Here is a 21457-nt window from a genome sequence, read left to right on the forward strand (position 1 = left end):
ATGCCTCAGTTTCCTCGTCTGTGCAAGGAGAGCCATGGCATAAGGCTTTGGCCGAGACTGAGCCTGTGTGGATGGGAGGCCCTCAGGATGGTGGTGTCTGTCCCGAAGGTTTTGCTTCGCGCAGGCTCCCACGGGGTCCTCTGCCATTGCGCCCTCTCCCTCCCCCTTCCCCAAGGACCTGCAAGGGGCCCCGCATAAGGGCCTAGTGAGGATCACAGAGGACAGGCCTCGTCGCTGAGCTCACCCTGGCCTGGGAGCTGAGGGTCAGATCCCTGCCCCCACAGAGAGCTGGGGATGGGCCTTCTGAAGGGCACAGCCGGCGGGACACGTGTGTGAGCATGAGGCGTGTTTCACCGGAGGATGTAGTTTCAAGTGTAGGTCTGACTGCAACTATGAGAATAAAACCTCCCATTCTGTGAGGGTGTGTGTGTGTGTGTCTGTGTAGCTGCACATGGGACCTTGACACACAAGGAGATGTTTGTGGGTCTTTCATTCATCCTTACCGCATGATTACTTAATGAAAGTCATCGGAATCGATCTAGGATGTAGCCCGGGCAGTTCATGAGAGGCGCTTGCCGTGCTCTGGGCTCCGTGGCGGCTGTGAGGACGGGCACGGTTAGCCAGCCACAAAGGCAACGCTCACCCCGCCGTGCTTGCTCCTCAGACCCTGAGACTCGCCAGCCCGACGGCCTTCCCCTCTCTCTGGTGCGCAGAGAGACGCCCTCCCCAGACCTTTCCGACCCGACTTCCGCCGGGACCTCCGTGGACTGTCAGAGCCAGCGCTCCGTCACCGGCAGCGGGACCGAGGGCTTGGACGCCTCGGAGGACACGGCCGCCCTGAAGCGGAAGATCTCGGACCTGGAGGCGGAGAACGAGGCCTACCGGCACTTCCTCTCCCAGCTGCGGAAGCGCGCGCAGTGCAGCGAGGCCATCATCACCGTCCTGCAGGACGGCGCCGGCAAGCCCGCGGGCAGCGCCGACGAGGAGGAAGTGACCTTCTCCAGTCTGCACCGCGTGCACTACGTGAAGCATATGCAGATCCTCCACCCGCTGCCCCCCGAGATGATGGACCAGGACGGGGTGCTGGAGGGCCTCCAGCAGCAGCTGGCGGAGCAGGACTGCGCGCTGCCCCGGGAGCCGAATTTGAACTTGGAGTTATTCGGTGAGATCCGTCACCTGCCCAACAAGTTCCAAGATCTCTCTCCATCCAGGTGTGTGCTGGCTGGGGGTGGGGGCGCCACGGGCCTTCCCGCTGTTTCAGACTGTAGCTCCCCTCGTCACCACCAGGGCGGTGCTCACGAGCTTGAGGGCGTGGGAGGCGGGGACAGGAAGAGGAACCTGGGGAGGGGCAGTGTGGCTGGGGCTCGTGCTGGTCTGCCTGAAACTGCAGTTGTGCGCTTTTCCGGATGGGGACTGGCGGTGGGGGGGGGGAGAGACGTTTCGTCCCAGTCGCACCAAGGGCCTCAGTCTGTTCCTGAACAGCAGTGCTCACCCCGGAACCCCCGTATGGGCTTATTCTAAGCCCCCAACCCGAGACTGACGTGCTGGACGGGGCGGGGGCCATGGGAATATTTCCCTTACCTTTACCCTGGAAGGGCACCTTGGAGAAATAAGTCTCTCCTGAAAGCAGAGTGTCCCCGGGTCACGGAGAGATGTTTCATGGGAGTAGGTAGAGCCAGGCTTGCTTCCGCAGACAGGGCAGGAGCGGGGTCGTTTGTCAAGTTGGCCTTCCTTCGTCACCAGTTCAGGACGACAGAGGCGCCCTGTGCGGTGTCGGGAGGCAGAGGGAACGTTTCAGGACTCCCCGGGCGGCAAGATCGGAGGGAGCTTGTGCTTACCCCGGGGGGGGGGGGGGCGGTGCCAGACTCTCTGATCAGGCCCTTTTCCCTGTTCGATCTGTGCAGCTGCCGCCGGGGGGTGAGGCAGCCCCGGCTAGGGGCTCAGTCTCCCAGTTTCCCCGACTCCCCCTGAGTGCTCTTGTTCCTCCCTACCCCGCCCCCTCCCTGCCCCAGCCCTGCCTTCTTGTGGTGTCATGTGAGCTGCAGGCCTGTGGTCACCCGTGCAGGGAAGGGGGAACAGGCCAAGCTTTGCCAGGCCCCTCTGGAGCCCGATGTCCTGGCCACGTCCCGGATGAGCCACATCCCCCGGGACTTGTGCTTCTCTCAGTGCCTCCCCAGTCCGTGGCTCTCCACAGGAAGGGGCAGCATGTTATGGGCGGGGGCTGGACATGGCAGGCCGGACTGAGGCCAGGCTCTTCACCGTGGAGTAATTTTGTGATTTCCGAGTCAGTAAAGTTCCCTCGTTCGTTGGAGCACTGGGAGGCTCAGATCACTGATGCAAACACCAATTCTGGTGACCGGCAGGCAGGTCACAGACCCTCGTTAAGTGGCCCAGGGGATTCTACTTATTCCCTGGCCTTTGTTGGAGAGGAAGGAGTCTCTTCTTTGCTTTCCTGTCGTAAAGGTTCTTTCATGGTCCTCCTGAATATTGGCGGCGGGTCTCTGCCCCTCGGGGTACTTGTTTCTGCGGTTTGCAGTAGCGTTTGTGAAGAGTCTTTGGAAACTAATTGTTCTCCGGAGTCTCTGGGAATCTGTACTTTAATTGGGGGCTCTGTGAGGTTAAAACTATTGCAGAAGACCCTCTGTTGCAGCATTTGGGGGCTGTTTTGAAATCTAAGGAGGAGTGATCTCGTGTAGTTTCCATTTCTCTAAACGTCGGTACCTACTTGTACAGCTGCAGGCCTTTAAGAATTGTGCCCCGCCATTTCACCAATTAGCGTTAAGGTCACCGAGATTCAATTCTAATACGATATAAGCGTTCCCTTTCCCCTCTTTTTATCAGCTACGATTCATTAGTTCAGTCCCAAGCCAGGGAGCTCTCCCTTCACCGACAGCAGATCAAAGATGGCCGTGGCATCTGTGTCATCTATCGTCAACACGTGAACGCCATGATTAAGGCATTCAAGGAGCTGCTGCAGGCGAGCGATGTGGATTATTTTGTGGCCGAGGGTTTCCAGGAACAGCTGAATCAATGTGCCGAGCTGCTCAAGAAATTAGAAGCGCTGTTTTTCACTGGTAAGTGGGGCCAAAGGGCTGCGGGCGCTCAGAATGCCGGCCAGCTAGTGACCCGGGGCTCCTCGAGCCGCCCGGGGCTCCGTCCTTCCCACCGCTGCAGCCGTGTGGTGGGTGGTCCCTCCGCGCTACTCCAAATCCAGGCTCAGGATGGGTGCCTGGGGCCAGACCCCCCACCCTGGACCCCCTACCGCTGCCCATATCCTGTGAATTCTTCACGGAAGATGGAAATCGGGCCTCAGTGTAGTGGAGGGAAATTTGTGTTTTAGTGGTTGGAAAGAACAAACAGAACAGAAACCTGATGGTGAAAGCAGAGAAACACTCGAGGGGGCCCGGAGCCATAGCAGAGCGGGTGGGGTGTCGCCTTGCACACAGCCAACCCAGGCTTGATCCCTGGCACCCCGCGTGATCCCCTGAGCCCATTAGGGGTGATCCTGAGCTCAGAGCCAGCAGTAAGCCCTGCATCTTATTGGGTATACCACCAAACCCCCCCCCCCCTGAAAATAAAAGTACATTCAGGGTCACAGGAAGGGTGAGAACCAACCTTTGCCTAAGCTCTAGGCATTTAAATGTGACTGACTGCATTTAAAAGGGTTTGCTTTAACATTTTTGCCATTATTTTGAAACTACAACAAAGAACTCTCATGTACCCACCTTCCATTCAGCCATATAAGTTGTTGCCATTTTTGCCATGGTGAACATGTGAGTGTGGAGCGCTTACACACACACACACACACACACAGATACATACACACAGAGACACACACACATACAGACACACACTCACACAGAGTTATCGGGACTTATTCAGACCATCCCCCCCCGGGCCCAGTGATTAGATCGCCACTTCCGTGCTCCATTCCTCCGGCCACATGAGGATGCCAGTTCCTCAGACCAAGGATGTCTCTCCCCCACCACACTCTGCTGATCCAGATCAGGAAACAGTGTTTTCTAGTCACAGTTCTAAAGGCAAAACTGCCCATTTCCACCTTCCGGGGTGGAAAATTCCTAGCTCCTCCCTTCATGGCCTGTGTTTCTCTGTCGCTTTTCCTCTTTGGTGGCTCACTTCACTTCTGACCCTGGTGGGCACCACATCTTGAGACCTTTCCCCACACTCCACCATTCTGACACCGGCTGACTTCCCATCTCACCAGCTGACCGGAGAGAGTGTCAGATGCCAAGGCCCAGGGGCTCAGTCCCCTCACACCGTCCCACTCCACCCACCCACAGTGCCGTGTTCACAGACGCACAGCACTAATCTGTGCCATGTAGAAGGGCGGGTGTCATTTCTCACAGTGCTGCAGTGGGGCCTCCAGTGTCTGCCCGCCCGACCTCTCTCGCCCTGCGGGTCCCAGGCTCCTGTTTCCCTTTTCCCCGGTGCAGCCCTTCTCGTGCTCCTTTGCTGAGTTCCACGGTCCCCTCAGAGTTCCAGAGTCGCTTCACCTTGAACACACCTGAAAGAGTTCGGGACTTCCCTACAGTTGTCCTTTGTTTTCTGACTAAGGATCCTGTACTCAGGCTTACAGTCCTAATCATGAATTCAGTCCTGGTGTGTTCTATTTATTCTGAAGTACAAGTAAAAGTGTGTAAGTCCGTATTCACTGTGGGGCGCTCTCCCCCCCACCCTCCCTCCATTCTTACTGAACTGTATGGTATTGGATGGACAGCATTAAGGCGACTCCAAACTCAAGGCTTCTCTTCTTTCCAGTGGTCCTTCTGAAGCCCTGATACTGGACCTTCCCTTCTGCAGCCACTGCTTTCTGGCTCCCTCCCTCTCTTATACCCGCCCCCACCCCAGAACATTCTTCCATGGCTTTCATCGGGCCCGCCCCCGCCTCTGTGCTGGTCTGTGATTGGTTTGCAGCAGTGTTGGGTCATTCCTTCCCGCCCCTCCGCAGCCCTTTGACTGCCCCCTCCCAGCACCAGTTTACATGGGACTGGTTGCTCCACCCTCTGCTGCCTGTGGACAGCAGTCCTGGGTATCTTTTCTAGTTCTCGGTTTCTCCTCTGCGTCAGCAGGGTAGAATGCAGGTTGAAGGGGGGCCTGTGACCCCGGCTCGGTGGGCGTGCCCGTTGTTGGGGCTGGTGAGAAGCTGAGGGCTTCTTTCTCTGCACAGCGTGTGGCCACGACACACTCTGCCTTCACAGAGGGCAGTCGCCTGTTCAGAGTCACAAATGCCAAGGCAGGAGCAAACCTTGGACCCCGGCGTTGCTCTGTCTTCATGCACAGAACCGCTGTCCTGGGGGGGCTGCACGTGTTCCATTGAATTCCAACGGAGGGTCAAGCAACTTCCTCCAGATTGGCTCGAGAACCCCACAGCTCCAAATGATTTTCCCTCCTGCCAGTGCCCCGAGACCTGGAGGGTCAGGACCCAAGGACACTCGACCTTGCCCAGCTTCCGGAAGTCGGCTCTGTGCTGGCTGAGGTCTTCCGAAGAAGCCGGTCTTCCCTTTGGTACTGAGGGGACAACATAGGTCCCGAGGCCCGAGCTCTGTCTTCTCTGCCCGCCCTCCCCCGGCTCAGGGCTCTGCTTCCCGCTGTCCTTCCCGCCCCATCCACGTATCCCCTCCCCGGCTGCTTTTTCACTCTGTCCCTTGACACGCTCGGCGAGGTCCCACGGCTTGTTCCCTGTCGCTTCTGAAAGCCGGAGCCGTCCCGGCTTGGCAGACAGCACAGACAGACCTTGATTTCCTCCCGTGGCAGGCACGAACGTCCCAGGCAACACGGCGGCTCTTTTTCTCTCCCCGAGAATAAACCGTAACAGAGGTAGGTCTTTCTCGGATGCGATCTGAGAGAGCTGCCTCCTGAATTATGAAACAGGCCTATCATAAAGCGGTTTTATATTTGAGGCAGTTGCATAGCATGAGTTCTTAAAAAATTTAAATAGTTTTCCTTTGTATTAATACAAAGCAGTACATGTTTATTGTGGAGTAACGGATAAGCAGGTACTCGGATAATTGCATCATTTGTACAGCAAAACATGAACACCCTGGAGTTTATACTTCCCGGCCTTTTTTTCTATATGTGTATATTTTTATATGTCTATTTTTTTTTTTTTTGGGTGGAAGTGGGACTGTTTGCAACCTCTCCCTTTGTCCTTGTATTGGTATTGTTAATCTGCATTGTAAGTTTTTGTGGCTACAAAGTGTTCTTGTGGATGAAATGTATTTTAAGATGATTTTTTTTTTCTCTAGGGGCGTGGGTAATTTAATGGTTCCTCAGTGGATGGCCGGCCATTCAGCTGCTTAGAAAGTAGAACTTTGGGGCTCTTTGGAAAAATAGTCCAGGCTGGAATCTTCGTGCATGCCCTCTCTTTAACCACAGTGGTGGAACCCAAGGAGGGTGATGGAGTAGCCGCTTCATTCTTGCTTGGGCCAGGGCTGGGGCTCGCCTTCAGCCCACAGGGCCAGAAGTCCACGAGGGGGCCGGCGCCCTGTGTGAAGGTTCTGTGGGTCTGTGTGCTGCTCAGGGCAAGGGTCTGTGGTGGGGCCCTCAGATTCTCAGCGGTTGGAGAGCCGGTGTTGAGTCCCGGGTTTGTCTGTGGTGTGTCTCGCATGCCTGGGCCTCTGCCTTTCTCTTCTCCCCCAGCCTCCCCTCTTCTTCTCTCCCCTCTCGACAGGAGGCGGCTTTGGGCATCCCTGTGCCGGGCTGGGCTGCCAGGGCTGAATGCCGTGTGATCTCTGGATAGGGAGCCGGGGCTGCATCTCAGCAGGCTTCTTACACGGGGCGGCGTCCGGGATGGGTCTGAGCGGAGGAGCAGCTGGCCAGTCCCCCCGGCCTAGTGTACCTCTCGGTCAGTCGCAGTTGGATGGGGCGGCTAGAAGCCCTTTCATTCTGCTGCCCCCACCACACCTCGCTCACGGGTGGGTGGGATGGACCAGAAAGATGGGCTCAACCCGCGCAACCCAGCCGACAGAAGGAACCAGGCCCCCTGTACTCAGGCTCATCCCCACCCGCCCCTAGAAATTCAGGGTCTCTGCGACAGCATAGACAGCACAATAACGGTGTGTCCATTGGTTTTCATGAACTGTTGTGTTAGGGGTGGGTGGAGTAAGGTCAGGGAGCCATACCTCCCTACACCACACACACACACACACACACACACACACACACACACACACACACACACATACACACACACACACACAGATCTGCTTCTGTAAATCTGGATCGCCCGGGCCCTGGGGATCAGGGCATTTCCTTCTGTGGGCCTGGCTTTTGCCGGGAACTGAGAGCTCAGCCCAGTCCCTGAGCTCTGAAAGGCCCTCTGGCCCGTGGCATCTCTGAGCAGATGGGCTCCAGAAGAACCAAGGATGTGGGGGGTGGGGGGGGGGCAGTATCCACCTTCCCGTCCTCCGCTCTCTGGAAGATGGGGACAGAGGGCCATGCTGGGGCCAGTCGGGCCCCGTTGTCCCCACCGAGTATGTCAGCTGCCATGAGCGGAACTCTGCCCGCGGAGTTTTCCCTGCGTGCCCATGGGCAGTGGCCTTGCTGTCCGGGACTTCACGCCCAAGCCTTGGAGTCTGACCCAGTGGGGTGTCTTGCCGCTAAAGGAGGAAAGAAGGGGACAGAAAGAGCGATGGCCTGTGTGAGCCCCCCACCTCTAAATGCTGGGAAGCCTCTCGGCCCAGAAGATCCAGGCACGATCAGAGTGGCTGCCGTGTCCCCTGCCCTGCTAGAACTTGGAGGTAACGTTAGAGAGAGTGTCCGCCTGGCAGGGTCAGAGCGGAAGCAGGGACCCCCGGGAGTTCCGCTTTTCCTGTAGATGGGGGTTAGGCAGCCATGGAGGGCCACACGAGGTGCCTGGGGGGATGGGCAGCGACTGCCAGCCCCTTGCCGTGGCGCTGACCCTTGGCACCGAGTGGCCAGCCTGGTAAGGCGGATAGGGAGCCTGGCAGCTGACCTGGGTGGTTTGCAGGTGGGGGTACGGTAGACACACGCCACTGTGCCAGCCTATAGCCGACCTTCCCTCCACACCCCCGTGCTGGAGAGCTTTTCCTTTGAGGAGTAGCTTTGCAAATGGTATGTGTGGGTGCAGTTTAATTATAGTCTCATTTTCCAAGTACCGCTCTAGAAGGGCTGGGTCTTTTTTTTTTTTCCTCCCCCTTTAGCCACGCATTAGTTTCTTCAAAGAGCTCATCCCAGCCTGCAATTTCCAGAGTTCTGAAGTCTTTTTAAAATAAAGTCGTTAGTCCCTTTGAAATCGGGCTCCTCTGCTTCCTTTCAAACAGACACCGGTGCCATGCAGGAGCACGCTGAGCGTCTTCTGCCCAGCTCCGCACCGAGGTCTAGTTTGTTTTCTTCTGTCATCCTCTCCATCTTTCTCCCAACTGCAGACACTGGCCTTTTCCCTCGTAATCCCACTTCTGAGACGCTTTCCTGAAGAAAGCATTTAAATGCAGGGAAAACTGCCCGCACAAAGTTGTTTATTTCATTTATTTACACAAGTACAGAATTGGAGATGACCGAAATGTCAACCGGGAAACGGGAGAATCGTGGTGTCTGTGCATGCTGACAGCGGAATATTAATACAGAACGGGCGTTGCTCGGGCAAACTCGGAGAAGTGCTCTGATGGAGTTCAGAGGGAACCGCCGGGCCAAAGGGGGGTGGGCGGAGAGGGGGAAGGCAGCAGGGGCTTGTCGTGGAGGCCAGGCGAGAACCTTCCTGCTCTTCATTGTCTTCATCCTAAGAGCCCTTTCCTGCAGGAAGTGTTACTGTCAGAGGTTTGGGGACGGACAAGGAGCAACGCCGCTGTCACCTGCCTCCTAAGGCGGTGGCAGGGCAGTGACCGAAGAGACCCTAATAGTCTGCATTAGATCCCTGGTGATCTGCTTCTCGCATCCAGGACCGTTAAAGCGAGTATGGCAACAAGTGGAACAGTTATTAGGGGACACGGAGCCTAAGAACTTTTCCTGCTTAACAAATACTTTTATATTTTTCTGCGTCCAGGTAAATCAGCGGAAGCGGAAATGAACCCCCAGAACGAAGAGCTCGAGAGGTGAGTGTGCGGCCCCTGATAAGACATGGCAAGAGGTGGTTTGTCCGCCGGCTCTCTCTGTGTGCTCTCCTCCTCTTTGCCTGCTCGGAAGTAAAGCATCAAGGCTGGCCCACGTGACGGTGACCCTTGGAGTCAAGGGCGCCTGCGTGCGGTGGCTTTAGAGCACTCGTGGCACTCTCTGCCAGGGGACCTGGTGCTGAGGACACGGTCCTTCCTCCCTTCGCCTCCTGGCTTCCTGCTACTGGGGGTCTTTGCCCGTGTTTCGCCCAGCGTTTCCCTCCACCCTTTTCTCCAGGCCTGACCTGGACGCAAAGCTGTGTACACGTGCCCTTCTTCCTCTTGTCCTTGAAAATCCTTCGCCAGAGCCGCTTGTTCTTCCCGACTCCCGTCTCGCCACGCCACTGTCCGGCAGTGCTGGACTCCTCGAGCCTCACGCCGTGGCAGCACGGAGCACGTGACCTTGGGAATCCTTCTCGATTTCTCTTTCTACTGCCAGAATTCCTCCAAACGAGGAAAGGCGCTGGTGTCCACCAGTTACTGATTAGGTGCCTGCTGCCACCCTGGGTGCGGGCGCCTTCGCTGCCTCTAGTCTGACGGCGTCAGCAGTGTTCTTGGCGTTGGAGGAGGCGGAGTGTGAGGTGTCAGAGTTGAGGGGCAGAGAGCATGGGAGTGTGAACTTGAGTCTGTGGTCCTGTGACCCCTGGGCTCCCTACTGTTACTCCACGTGGCTTTGGGGCGATGTTTCAAATATCTCGGTCCCCCCCAGCCCCCAGGGATCGGCCGTGTAGTCATTTGCAGAGAGTTTGTGGAATCAGTTGGTCGTGTGCTCCTTTGGCTGGCTTCTGTGACCAGCTGGAAATGCCAGGGTCAGGCCCTCTCTGGTTTCTTTGTTAGAGGTTCTGAGTGCTGCTCATGCCATGGGCGTTGCCCTCCTTTGGGGGTGCTTGCAGGGGTACAATAAAGAAACAGAGACCAGCCCAGGGTCCAGAGGTTTTTTTTTTTTTTGCTTTTTGGGTCATTCCCAGCGATGCACAGGGGTTACTCCTGGCTCATGCACTCAGGGATTACTCCTGGTGGTGCTCAGGGGACCATATGGGATGCTGGGATTCGAACCCAGGTTGGCCGAGTGCCCTACCCGCTGTGCTATCGCTCCAGCCCCAGGGTCCAGAGTTTTAAACTTGATCAGCATCATCCAGTCTCCAGCTTCATTCCGAGAAGCAGGCAGGGAAGAATCACAGCTCCCAGGAGGGCATTGATTCCAGTGAGTTCAGCTCGGTGCGGTGCCCCTCTCCTGTTCCCGTCTTTTCAGACCCCTCTCCCCTGTTCAGATCCCCACTTCCTTCAGGAAAGGGAGGGATCCCGGCCCGGCGGTAAGCTGTGGAGAGGGTAGGAAGCCGCTCAGGGTGCAGACTCAGCTGAAACAAGAGGATGAGAGGAAAAGGCTGGGGTCCAGGCCGCAGGGGCCAGCAGGCTGTGCCGGGCCAGTCCTCAGATTCATTTGTGCGGGAAGAGGCGACTCGGAGGGAGGTCAGCCATGACTCTGCATGGCCAGGCAAGCCACCTTGAAAGACCACGGTTGGGGCTGGGAGATGGTTGGGTGTTTGCCTTGCACGTGGCCGACCCAGGTTCAATTCCCAGCATCCCATATGGTACCCCGAGCACTGCCAGGAGTCATTCCTGAGTGCAGAGCCAGGAGTAACCCCTGAGCATTGCTGAGTGGGACCCAAAAGGAAAAAAAATTAAAAAAAATAAAAGAAAGACCAAGGTTGGCTCTTCAGGCAGTTGCGTGGAGAATGCTGGAGGGTCGCAGGGAGCCTCTTGGTGCTCTTCAGCCGAGTGTCACCCGCTCGTTGCCTTTCTTTTCCTTCTTCTCTGCCTTTTTCAGCTGTAGACCTAACACTCACTCCCAAGCTAAGGAGGTGGGTGCCCTTGGCCCATACCTCCCGCCAGCCCACGTATCCCTCACGCCGTCCGAGTGACGTCGTGTCTGGTGCCCACCTGTTCAGGAGTGCAGTACCGCTGTGGCGTCTTGGCTCTCGTCTGAGCCTGTGAATAATGAGGCGAGAAGTTATAGGCAACTTGGGGGCATGGGGGGGAGAAGGGGCTTCACTGAAGGAGCGTATCGCTAATGACGATTCATGCGGGGTTTTCCCCAGACTTCTGGGTCTGCTTCCTGAAGTCTTCGGTGGCCTTTGGAAATGCAGGCTGGCGACCGTGTGGCGACAGTGGGACTGGATCAGGGACCCTATGGGTCTCACTACTTTCCAGCCCGGAATGCCGCTTTGTGGGTTTGGATTGGCTTCCCATAATGTGCCGAAGGAGGGCTGGCACAGGGACAGGGCGACTGCCCTCACCAGCTGCCCCTGCTAGTGCCCTCTTGAGCGGCTGCCGCTAGCCCAGGTGCTGGCTCCCCTTTTTTGCTGACCCTGAGCTTAAGTCCACCAAGCCCTGTGGAATATATCCTGTGGACTTTGGTTTCATCTTATTGGGTTTTTGTTTGTTTGTTTGTTTGTTTTTCGTTTTGTTTGTGTTTTAATGCCCCCGGACAGACAGAAAGGGATGCGGACAGACAGAAAGGGATGCGGCGCAGAGCTGCTCACGTGGGGGCAGTTCCACGGCCGCATAATCTCAGGGTTTCTTAAACCAGAGTCCTTCCCTCGAGTGACGTCTCGTTCTGCCCCCGTGGCCCAGGGTTGAAGAGGCCAGTGCCACCTACCAGCTCCTCCTGCCCGAGTCTCCCGGACCTTCCGTGTCTCGCGCCCTGTCTGACTGTGACCTGTCGGAGGAGTCGTCGTCCTCGCCAGCCCAGAAGGCAGACAGCGAGATGGAGAGGACTTCTGTGGGGGCCAGCACTCTTCTTTCTCAGGGTGAGCACTGAGCGCAGGGGACTGCGAGTGAGTGAGTGAGCGAGCGAGAGCCCAGCGGGACAGACTTCCGGCCCCAAGGCCGCATCTGGTCCACTGCCTGTGGTTGCCTTGGGACCTCCTGAGGCAGCGTCACCCCCAAGACCCTCGTCTTGACCCCTGTGGGTCCCCAGGAACCACAGAGAGGACCCAGCTCCCGGTGCTGGTCGTTCCGTAATGTAATGGCTCTGCTGGGCTTCCCTTTGGCGTGACCCCTCGGCCTGCCTCTCATGATGGAGCCCTGGGCTCAGGTGGTGACATCAGTCTTGTAGGGCCCCACCTGCCTCTGGGAACCCCTATTCTTTTTATTTTTGGGTCACACCCGGCGATGCACAGGGGTCACTCCTGGTTCTGCACTCAGGAATTACTCCTGGCGGTGCTCGGGGGACCCTATGGGATGCTGGGATTAGAACCTGGGTTGGCCATGTGCAGGGCAAACGCCCTACCCGCTGTGCTATCGCTCCAGCCCCTGGGCCCCCCTTTTCGTCTTCTAGGCCCTTGCACTCTCGGTTGTTCCCTTCTGGGCAGCAGACCTGGCTTAGAGTATGTAATCGAATATATGGAAGGGGTTCCAGGGAGAGTCGAGACCAGCGTTTCTCGACCAGGGGCCAGAGGGGTGAAACTCACAGAAGTGGGAGCCACCGGAAGGAAACAGGGTCAGAAGGGGGATGCAGTTAGGAAGAGCTTGAGAAGCCATGATGTCACGGAGACTGCACGCATGTGCAGTGCTGGTCCTTGTTGCTGGGACCTGACCTGCCAGTGCTGCTTTGAAACTGCCAGAGACACTCCGGAAAGGAGAAAAACGTGACTGTGACCCAGTAAATGGATTTTTCCCAGCACAGGAAGTGGGTTGGGATTTACTCCCTGGCCCATAGTTTGCAGACCCTCGGTGTAGACACACAGACGTCCTCGTCTCTCCTTCCTGGGGGTAGTTTGCACAGTCCTGAGAATGGCCTCCGATCCAGCACACCCCCCACACTGGCACGTCTGCCAGCTCTTTGCTGAAACCGGATGCCATCTGAGAGTGGTTTTCAAAACCTTAACTTTGGGGCTGGAGCAATAGTATAGCGGGTAGGGCATTTGCCTTGCACGCGGCTGACCTGGGTTTGATCCCCAGCATCCCACCCCAGCACCACCAGGGAGTAATTCCTGAGTGCAGAGTAACCCCTAAGCATTGCTTGGTGTGACACCCCCCCAAAAAAAAAACTTAAACTTTTTCTTTTTTCTGGCACTGTGAAACCCCTGTTTCCTCCGCTCCTACCCCCCCAGCCCTTGCTTTCTTATTTTAAGTGAAACTTCACAGGAGGGTCAGTCAGGGAGACAGGGTGGAGCGTCGGTGGTGTCCCAGGGCTCAGAGAGGCGCAGCTCGGAGCGTGGCTGCTGTGTGGTGTCGGCTGAGCATGAAGGCAGCTGTGCGCCGGGGTGGACTCCTGGCCGGGTCCCGGCGGGCTTCTGGGCCTCCCGTGGTCTCTGATTTTCCTGACTCCACCACTTGCCTCCTCCTAGCTGAGGGCAGGCTGTGCCGTTTCCCCTTCCACCAGCTCCTGCACTTTCATCAGCTTGGCGGGAAATTCGGCCCCTTTCTAAGAGCCCCCGAGAGCACTCACAGTCCCTTGAGGACGGGGCCAACTTGAGGGACTAGCAAGGGCCCGCCGAGCCGGTGGCTGGGGCTTGCTACAGGCCCTCCCGCCCTTGCTGTGACCTGCGGCGTGTCCCTCTTCTCTTCCTCTTGGCCCTTTTGTCTGTTCTTTTTCTTTTTCTTTTCTTTTTTTAAAATATTTTTTTGGCGCCGGCAGTGCTCAGGGCTTAGTCCTGGCTCTGCCCTCAGGAACTCCTCCTGGCGGTGCTCAGGATGCCGGGGACCAGCCCCGGGTCGGCTGTGCACAGGGCGCTGTACTCTCTCTCTGGCCCCTTCTTTGTCTTTCTTTATTCTTCTTTTTTTTTTTTTTTGGTTTTTGGGTCACACCCGGCGATGCACAGTGGTTACTCCTGGCTCTTCACTCAGGAATTACCCCTGGCGATGCTCAGGAGACCATATGGGATGCTGGGATTACAACCCGGGTCGGCCAGGTGCAAGGCAAACGCCCTACCCACTGTGCTATCGCTCCAGCCCCCTGTCTTTCTTTATTCTTTTGGGGGGCTTCCCAGATGGTGTTGGGGGCCCCCAGGCCCATTTCCCGAGGTGCCAGGCCAGCTGTGTGTCACTGGGGATCAGACACGGAGTCCTATGCCTAGTGGGCTGTGTGATCCAACCCTCTGGGTGGTCTCCGCGGCCCTCGCCCCGCAGTTTTCTCCCCTCCCTCCCGCCTGCCGCCTCAGCCATGGCTGTTTTCCCTGTGGAACCTTCGAGGCGTGACTTCGGTGTCCCTCCCTGTGTCTTCCCGGCGGGCGCTTCAGGACAGTGCTCTCTAGAGCTGCCCCGCTGACCCCCCATTGCCTTGGCAGCCTCTGCGTCCGCCCGTTTGCCTTTTGCCCCGTTTCTGGTGTGGGTGGAGGCGGCACAGTGCTCGTCCAGTCCTCCCTTGCACTCGTGAGCCCGGTGCTCTGCTGTTACCTAACCCCGTTCCCAGAGGCTCTCCGCCGGGCCCCTGCCACGGCCGCGCGGCACTCGTCCTGATATCGCCCTGTTGCTGGCCCTTTCAGTCATAACTGCGAACAGTGCTGCGGGGAGTAGCCCAGCACACAGAGCTCTCCCCTTCCCGGGTGGCATCTTCCTAACCCAGATTCCGTCCGAGGGAACCGCTCCCCCCACTCGCCAAGCACATTGTTCTCGGCCCTTGCTGCCTCGAGAATTTGGGGGTTTAAAGGATTAGCTCTCAGAGGGACTGATGGTTGTGTTTTTTTTTTTTCCTTTTACCCATTTTGGTAAAGGCGGGAGGTTATTGTCTCCTTCTCAGGGCTTCCAGCTGCAAAATGAACCAGTGGTGTCCCGTTCCCCGGGAATGTTTCTGCCGCCCTAGAAATGTCCCAGCTCCTGCCTAACAGTAGCAGATGACTCGTGCCCATTGCCACTGAGGAGGTTTGTCCCTGAAGCCAGCGGCATGGACCGTGGGTCAGCCAGCCAGCAGGGCCGGCCGCAGTCAGAGTACATGGCCCAGCCTCTCGGGCCTGAGCGGCCCCTGGAAGCTCGCAGAGCCCCCCAGCAGGAACCAGGGGCCGCACGGGGATGCGTCAGGCCTCAGCTGCCGACTGCAGACACGTGGCTCAGCAGTGGGGACGCCACGGGGGCCGCTGGCTTCACATCAAGTGACTCGCCACTCTCCTGGCATTAATAGGAGCGAGCTGAAGGTCTGGGAATTAAGTCATCTCATAAACATTCAAACTCATGGCAAAATTACTATTTAATTAGGAAAAGATCTCTCACATTGTGCTACTTTTAAATGAAAGTCGTTTTGGAGGAATTAAAATTGGGTCATAACATTAGTATAATGCTTTAAAGCAAACATTACCAAGACATACTGAGTGTACCCTAATTGATGAATTAAAGGCATTAGTTTTTGCCTTTGGATGCTTAATGTGATTATGCTTTAAACACTGATTCTAGCAACCTACCTCTAGTTTGGAACTGTGCTTCCTTCATTTCTTTGTTAGATGAGATGTGGCAAAGGCTTAAAAAAAAAGTACTGACACATGTGTTCTAGAAAATTTGGAAAATACAAATTCTGTATATTAATAAATACCTCATTAAGAAATAATATAGACATTTTGAAAACTGAAATCTGCCACACCGAGGTAACCTTTGGTAGTAGATACGGATCTTTCATGCATGTTGCTTCTTTTTTAATTTAATTTAATTTTTTTTTTGCTTTTTTTGTGTCATACCCGGCAATGCACAGGGGTCACTCCTGGCTCTGCACTCAGGAACCACCCCTGGCGGTGTTCAGGGGATCATATGGGATCCTGGGAACCGAACCCGGGTCGGCCGCATGCAAGGCAAACGCCCTACCTGCTGTGCTACCGCTCCAGCCCTTCATGCATGTTGCTTTTTAAATAGAGTTTTGATTGTGCTGAGGAACCAATTTAGACCTTTATTTTTCCATGACCTAATTATGTGGTCTTTATCATGTGATGATAATAGCTCGTGTGTAACTGGACTGTAGCAGGTGTAACAGTAATTGGAGTTACCGTCCTCGGGGTCTTGTTTGTTGGGGACCACGCCCAGCAGCGTGAGGCCTGGAGGCTGCTCCTGGCGCTGCTCTTGGCCATGCTAGGGACCTGCGTGGTGGCAGGAATCTGAACTGTGTGGGCCACCTGGAGGCTTTACTTCCTGTGCTCTCTGCAGTCCTGCTCTCAGTTCTTCACCCAGTGAGCGTTTTCGTGCATCCTGGCAAACGGTTGTTAGCAGCTCTGGTGGCCTATTTATTTGCTTACAATTTCCAAAATATTCATTTTTGCAGTTAAGGTAACCTGTTTACAGTCCCGTTGCTATCTGAGGTCTTGAGTCCACCACCACCAAAGTGCCCAGGACCCACCGCTGTCCTTCTGTCCACTCCTCATTCCCCGTCCCAAACTTGGTCATCTCAGTCCTGTAACCAGGGCCAGGGCTCTGTCATCATTTGTTACGGCTTATTCCCTGGTTTCTCCGTCTATCACAGAGCGAGCGAGATCAGCCAGTGGTGCTTGCCCTTCTCGCTCTCACTTACTGTGCTTAACACAGCACCCTCCAGTTCCAGCCCAGTCACGGTGCACTGCAAGATTTCATGTTTTCTTCCAGCTGTATAGTGTTCCACATGTATAGATCCCTCAAATTCTTAATCTGTTCATCTGTTGCTGGACATTTGGGTGGCTTCCATATCCTAGTACTGTACTGAGCACTGCAGTGAACCTAGATCTGTTCGAATTAGTATTTTTTGGTTTTGGTTTTTTTTGTTTTTGGGTCACACCTGGTGATGCACAGGGATTACTCCTGGCTCATGCACTCAGGAATTACTCCTGGCGGTGCTCAGGGGACCATAGGGGATGCTGGGATTCGAACCTGGGTCTGCTGCGTGCAAGGCAAACGCCCTACCCACTGTGCTATCACTCCAGCCCCTCAAATTAGTATTTTTATGTCTTGGGATCAATGCCAGGAAGTAAGGTCACTGGGTCATATGGAAGCCCTAGTCTTAGTTTTCTGAGAAATCTCCGTGTTGGTTTTTGTGTGTGTGTTTGTTTGTTTGTTTTTCATGAAAGTCAAACCAGACAGCATTCCCACCAATAAGGAGCGATGATTCCTTTTTCTCTGTTGATCTCTTTAAATGGATTTCTAAAGGTAGAATTATTTGGAAAAAGGCAGATTATTTGGAAATGAACCTTGCTAAGACCAGTGATTAAAAAAAAAAAAAACAGCCCCAGAAAGTCAGACATTTTTTATATTCATGCACACACACCCCCTCCCCCTTCCATTCCCACTGGCGCTGGGAGGGGAGGGTACTATGTTACTTTGGGTTTGTCTTAAATTAGTAAGTGATAAATGGGTAACATTCTTTTCCAAAGAATTAGTCTTGAAGATTTCCGGATTTATAATAAAGGTAGTTTAATCAACTCGGAGGCAATTCAAACAGACTTGAAAATCATCTGTTAGTTTCACCATAAGGAAGGGTTTTGAATTAATATTTGATATTTAGAAGAATAAAGGGGCTACTTTCAAATCAGCATTAAAATTGGATGGAATATAATTTTTCCATGTGCTGTGAAATACCTCCCTGGTGGAAGGCTGCAGAATCATTACAGAACTGTGTCAGAACCGCGGGCCGCCGCTCAGCCGCCCCCGGGTCCCCGGGAGAATTGCCCGTTGGTGCAAAAGTGGCCGGTACTGTTGGGAACTTCAGGGTCACAGCATACTCTGAACGATTCGCTTCGCTGGGGGTTTTCAGACTGCACCTTAAAAATGTCCCCTTTCCTGTAGACTTACTAATGAAGCACATACAAGAAATCCGAAGTTTGAGGAAACGTCTAGAAGAATCTATTAAAACAAATGAGAAGCTACGGAGACAGCTGGAACGGCAAGGGTCCGAAGCCGATCAAGGTACGGAAGGGTCCTCCCCAGGGGCAGGGCCAGGCCCAGAGCCCGGCCTCTGCCTCTGTGAGATGTTTGCCCGGAAAAGCTTTCTCTGTCGGGTTGGTATGTTTGTTTGTTTGGGGACCGTGTAGCCACCAGGCGACTAGGAATCTGTGGCGCGCTCTCTCCGCCTGCATTTGGTGGTCTCTCGCCGCTTCCCCACCCGGGACTGGCCAAGGCCATGGGCGGACGGAGGAGGAAACGAGGGCCAGGCTGGCTGGTGGTCAGTTGCCGTTTATTCCGTTCTCCCCACGCGCCTGTTCCAGTCTCACTGAGCCCCTCATTCCCTTCTCCTCGTGTCTCCCTCTCTCGTTTCTGAGCCGCCTTGGTCTCTCTCGTCTCTCCCACTCCCAGCATTGGGGGTACCAACCAACCCAGATCTGTAGCACAATCAGTATCAAAGCCCTTCCCGATCCCCTGCAGCCCGGGGATCAGCTCAAGGGCGAAATGTCTCTTAGGGGTTCTTCTCCTTTCCTTAGTCCAATTACTTAATCAGCATCTTAATTAACATCTTAATTCTGCTTCTTAATATTATTTTGTATGACACAGTAAGGGATGCATTACGCTTGTAGGGTGGCTCTCCTGGGGACATCTCGCTATAGATCCCAGCCTACCGTGCTCAGGCCAGATTAATCTTTCCTAACCCTAGCAGGGTCCTAATCTAGTTGTTACTTTTTGTATCATGACAGAATTTGTCCACGAACATGCACTTAATGTACAGTTAAGTATTATGGCACTTTGGCCTGGTCCATTTCTGTGCCAGGGCAGCTCATAGCTTGCCCTGGGCCCATCCAGCCCCTCGTCAGGACCCTGCTTTTGGGGTGCTAGGAAGTAAGGACAGCTGAGGAATAAGTCGAGAAAACAGATTCCCAGGAGTGAATATTATTTGGAGTCAATTAACTCCCAAGTTACAAAAGCATAACATTAACTGTCTTCCTGTCTCTCTACAAAAAGGACATAGCTCTGAATTAACTATGCAAAGGACCTAAGGAGCTGGAGAAAAGCAATATTTACAAGTTAACAGAGTCTGATTAGGGGATACAGGTGATTGACTGGTTGGGGAAGCAGAGCACAAGAAAGAGGTTACAGGTAAACACTGAGGAATGGGAGTGCCTCGGGAGCACTGTGAATGGGTGCAACCCAACCCTTTGGCAAGGCAGAAAGAACAAACCAATGTTATCCTTCAGGGGTCCACACCCAGTGGTGCTCAGGGCTTACTCCTGACTCTGTGCTCAGGGATTATTACTCTTGGCGGGCATGGGGGGCCTGTGGGATATATGAGATGCCTGGGATCGATCCCATGTCGGCCATGTGAAGGCAGACGTCCCACCCACTGTGCTATCCAGCTTTCTGTGTTTGCTGGGAAAGGACCTCCGACTTGTGGCCAGCAAGACTTCATTCCCATTCCTGACTTGGCTGCTTCCCTCCCTGGTGGCCCCACTTAGCCTAATACTGACCCCCCACTGAGCACAGTGTGTCTGGAAGGTGGGGTCATGAGCGTCCCCCTCTTGTCTCGTTGCGATGAGAAGTCAGTGAGCTAGCTTCCAAGAGTGCCCTGGCACTCGGCGGCTCCTTGATAGTTACTCATTCCTTGGCATCAGTGAAGCCCGCCAGCCTCTGGCGCTCTGAGCGGCGGTTGGCTCCTCAGACGCCTTTGGCAGCCGAAGAGAAATAGATAGGTGTTTTAACAGAAAACAAAGCGGTCTTTTGTCTTTTTGTCAAGGTTGGAATATAAAAAGTGTTAGTGTTGTACCAGCCTGCGAAGTCTCACCTATCAGTCACGGGGCTGCCGATAGCCCTGCCTAAGCGAGTCATCTCTGAGTGGGAGAGTCTTCTGTGGAAAAACTTCTGCAAGACATTTCCCCTCACCGCTACTCACAGGATTGAGCGTTTAGTGCCTCTGCCTCCTCCCATTCATCTGACGCTTCCTTCTCGTCTGCTTTTGTTAGTCTTCTGTGACCTCATGGTGTTTACTTAAAACATGAGTACAGATCCATATTCTTAGTCTCTTCCTGCCTTACCCAGAAGGTAAAACACTGTATCTACGCTTCGACTGCTGTTTTCATTGACTGGGCAATATTTTAGGCTTCCTTGTTGGTCTACAGACAGTCTCATCATGCCATGAAGACTGTCTTGAGAGCAGCTCTCTGCAGGAGAAAAACCGGGGTGTACTGGGGAGTTGGGCCGGCCTGGATGTGGGCCCTGACTCTTCTGTCTTGGCTGTGTGTCTTTCGGCGGGTCACCCCACCTTCCTCAGTCTCCCTTCTCTTCTGGCAGAGTCCTCGTGCCAGTGAGGCAGAGTTAGGGGTCAGCCCTTGCTTGGTGCCTCGCTCCGTCGACTGCAAAAGGTTGTTTTCATCCTTGTCAGTTGTGTTTTTACTGTTTCATTTTGCAGAACACGAATTATCTAGCGTTACAAAGGTCTGTGATGGGTGGGAATACTAAAATGCTCCTGCCTTTTTGGGAAGGAGAAGAGAGTCGTCGAGGGCTGCGGTTGATCCGCGCCCTCTACTCTCTAGCCCGTCGGAGCCCTCTGCTTGGAGCAGCCTCTTCCCAGAGCTCTGTACATGCTGCAGTTTGCAAGCCAGTGACTCCTCCGCTCTCTTCCTCTGCACCTCCCAGCCCGCTTCCTTCCCCCGTCCCACCCCCCTCCTTCTCCATCACAGACCTTCCTTTCCCCCTCAGGGACATTGATTAATCTGAGTTATTAGTCCTATCAAACACAGGAAAGGATCCCGTGCCGGCCCCCTTCACCGTTGCTCTCGGTAATGCCTGAATTAGATTCATTCTGTTTTACATTTTCCCGGGTAAATTCAATTATAGAATTATTTGGGGGCTCCAATGGCCACCAGCTACAGTGGGGAGCAGGCGGTTGCTCCGGAGAGTAATGCGCTCCGATGGGAAGGTTTGCCAGAGCGGCATTCATAAAGCATTTACCGGTGGCAAGATGTCTCTCTCGCCACGCGGGGCCAGTCTCGGAGAAGACGGAGAAAACGAGCCCCGGGTCCCCGCGTGAGGCGCTGCTCCGAGGAGTATACGTCCTGGGACTACCCAGGTGGAACCTGGATTTCTGGGAGACTCTTTCCATCCCGGCAGCCTGGCCTCTGTCCGCGAGTTCTCTTGTACACGTGTGTTTCTAGGTTCCACCAACGTTTGTGCTTATGGTTCGGAGCTGCACAGTTCTCTGACATCAGAAATTCATTTCCTGCGGAAGCAGAACCAGGCCCTCAATGTCATGCTGGCCAAAGGATCCAGAGGTGAGAGAGACCGGGGCCGCTCTGCCTCTGAGGAGCGGGGGGCGCCGGCTCGGGTGCCAGTCCTGTGTCTCTGGCTCTGTGCAGTTTTCCTGACCTCTCTGGCCTCGGCCTCCTTCGTGTCCCGTAGAAGCACCTCTGGGGTATGGAGGAAATGCTGTGACCTCCCACCCGTGTCACTCCTTCTTC

The 21457-nt window shown here is 54.9% G+C and overlaps 1 protein-coding gene across 3 annotated transcripts in view; it reads left to right on the forward strand.

Moving 5' to 3' along the window:
* CDK5RAP2 (CDK5 regulatory subunit associated protein 2) overlaps positions 1-21457 on the forward strand; it is a 185789-nt gene that overhangs the window by 144505 nt on the left and 19827 nt on the right. For 2 of the 3 annotated variants that reach the window (XM_055143649.1, XM_055143650.1), the window contains exons 23-28: positions 665-1211; positions 2842-3074; positions 9023-9071; positions 11763-11938; positions 17862-17981; positions 21155-21271. In XM_055143649.1, coding sequence (XP_054999624.1) covers positions 665-1211; positions 2842-3074; positions 9023-9071; positions 11763-11938; positions 17862-17981; positions 21155-21271 — 1242 coding nt within the window. The remainder of the gene's footprint in view (positions 1-664; positions 1212-2841; positions 3075-9022; positions 9072-11762; positions 11939-17861; positions 17982-21154; positions 21272-21457) is intronic. The other variant, XM_055143654.1, reaches the window with a different exon arrangement.

This window comes from Sorex araneus, chromosome 1 (assembly GCF_027595985.1).
Source record: "Sorex araneus isolate mSorAra2 chromosome 1, mSorAra2.pri, whole genome shotgun sequence".
Lineage (NCBI taxonomy): Eukaryota > Metazoa > Chordata > Mammalia > Eulipotyphla > Soricidae > Sorex > Sorex araneus.